The sequence below is a fragment of the Diabrotica undecimpunctata genome, chromosome 3, assembly GCF_040954645.1.
Source record: "Diabrotica undecimpunctata isolate CICGRU chromosome 3, icDiaUnde3, whole genome shotgun sequence".
NCBI lineage: Eukaryota > Metazoa > Arthropoda > Insecta > Coleoptera > Chrysomelidae > Diabrotica > Diabrotica undecimpunctata.
Genome location: NC_092805.1, coordinates 74774502 through 74775978, shown reverse-complemented (window position 1 = coordinate 74775978; position 1477 = coordinate 74774502). Strand labels below are relative to the sequence as shown.

The window sequence follows — 1477 nt, the reverse complement described above, 5'->3', positions numbered from 1 at the left end:
ATATAAAACTACACACACATTAGTTGCACCAAAAAAATGTACCACTCGTAAAGGCAAACTCGAATCTGTAGATGATTTTGACAAGGTAGCGATAAGAAGAATATTGCATCAATTCTTTTTTAGAAATTAAATTCCCACGATAGATAGAGTTCTACAACAGGTCAACGACGACCCCAATCTACCTGATTTCAAACGTACTACGTTTTACAAGCTTCTGAAAAAACTTCAATTCAAATTTGAAAAACGTGGCCGGAACAGTATGCTTACAGACAGAGATGACCTTGTAATCTGGAGAAGAGAATTTTTAAGGCAGATAAAAGATCATAGGAATGGCAATCGTAAAATATATTATTTAGATGAGACTTGGATTAACGCTGGTCATACTAAATCAAAAACATGGATTGATAAGTCAGTCACCTCATCAAGAAAAGCATTTTTGGATGGACTCTCGACAGGTCTGAAAAATCCATCAGGTAATATTTTTTGTTGAACATTGAAATTGATAAATAATATTTGAATTTTTAGGTAAAGGAAAGCGACTGATTATTTGTCACATAGGCAGCGAAGACGGATTTGTTGCTGACGCTCTATGGAGTTTTGAATCAAAGAAAAGTGGAGATTACCATGAGGAAATGGATAGAAAAGGTTTTGAGAGTTGGTTTGAAAAAACGTTACCCAAATTGGAAGCAAATTCTGTGATTGTAATGGACAATGCGTCGTATCATTCTAGAAAATCTGAAAAGATCCCCACCACATCTTCTAGAAAAGCGGATATCCAAGAATGGCTATGTAGCAGCTAAAAATACAACTTTTAAGTTTGCCGACATGAAAAATTTATTTGATGAAGCTCTATCCACCATAACTTCGCAAAAATGGAAAAATTGTGTACAGCATGTTACCCAAAAGGTGGAACCAAAAATGTGGGAGTTAGATAATTTAGTAGAAGCCAGAGTAGATTCAATTATAATAAACCCTAACGATGATAGTACATCAAGTTTCTCAGAATAATATTTTGCACTAAGTTTAAGTATTTGTGGATTAGGCCTACCGGGGAAACCACATAAAAAAACGTACCATTATCACTCTACCTCTATGGTGGTGTGGAAATGAGTTCTCTTCTTCTTGATGTGCCTATCGGTGACGAATGTTGGCGATCATCATGACAATCTTCACCTTATCTCCCACAGCGCGGAAAAGCTGCATAGATGTTGTGTTGAACCAGGTTCTGAGGTTCTTCAACCAGGACGTTCTTCTTCCTGGAACCCGTTGTCCAAATATTTTTCCTAGCAGGATGGCTTGTAGAAGGGTATATCTGGATTCATTTTGCATAATGTGTCCAAAGTACTGTAACTTTCGAGATTTGATGGTGGTCAGTACCTCTCGGTTCTTCTTCATTCTTCTGAGGACCTCCTCATTGGTGACTCGGTAAGTCCACGGGATTTTAAGTATTCTCCGATATAGCCACATCTCAAATGCT

The 1477-nt window shown here is 37.2% G+C and overlaps 1 protein-coding gene across 1 annotated transcript; it reads left to right on the top strand.

The window, feature by feature from the left end:
* The first annotated feature begins 259 nt into the window (after positions 1-259).
* On the top strand, positions 260-800 carry LOC140435897 (uncharacterized). Its single transcript, XM_072524609.1, has 2 exons — positions 260-473; positions 526-800. Exons 1-2 carry the CDS (start codon positions 260-262, stop codon positions 798-800), a joined length of 489 nt encoding a protein of 162 aa, XP_072380710.1.
* The last annotated feature ends 677 nt before the right edge of the window (positions 801-1477 follow it).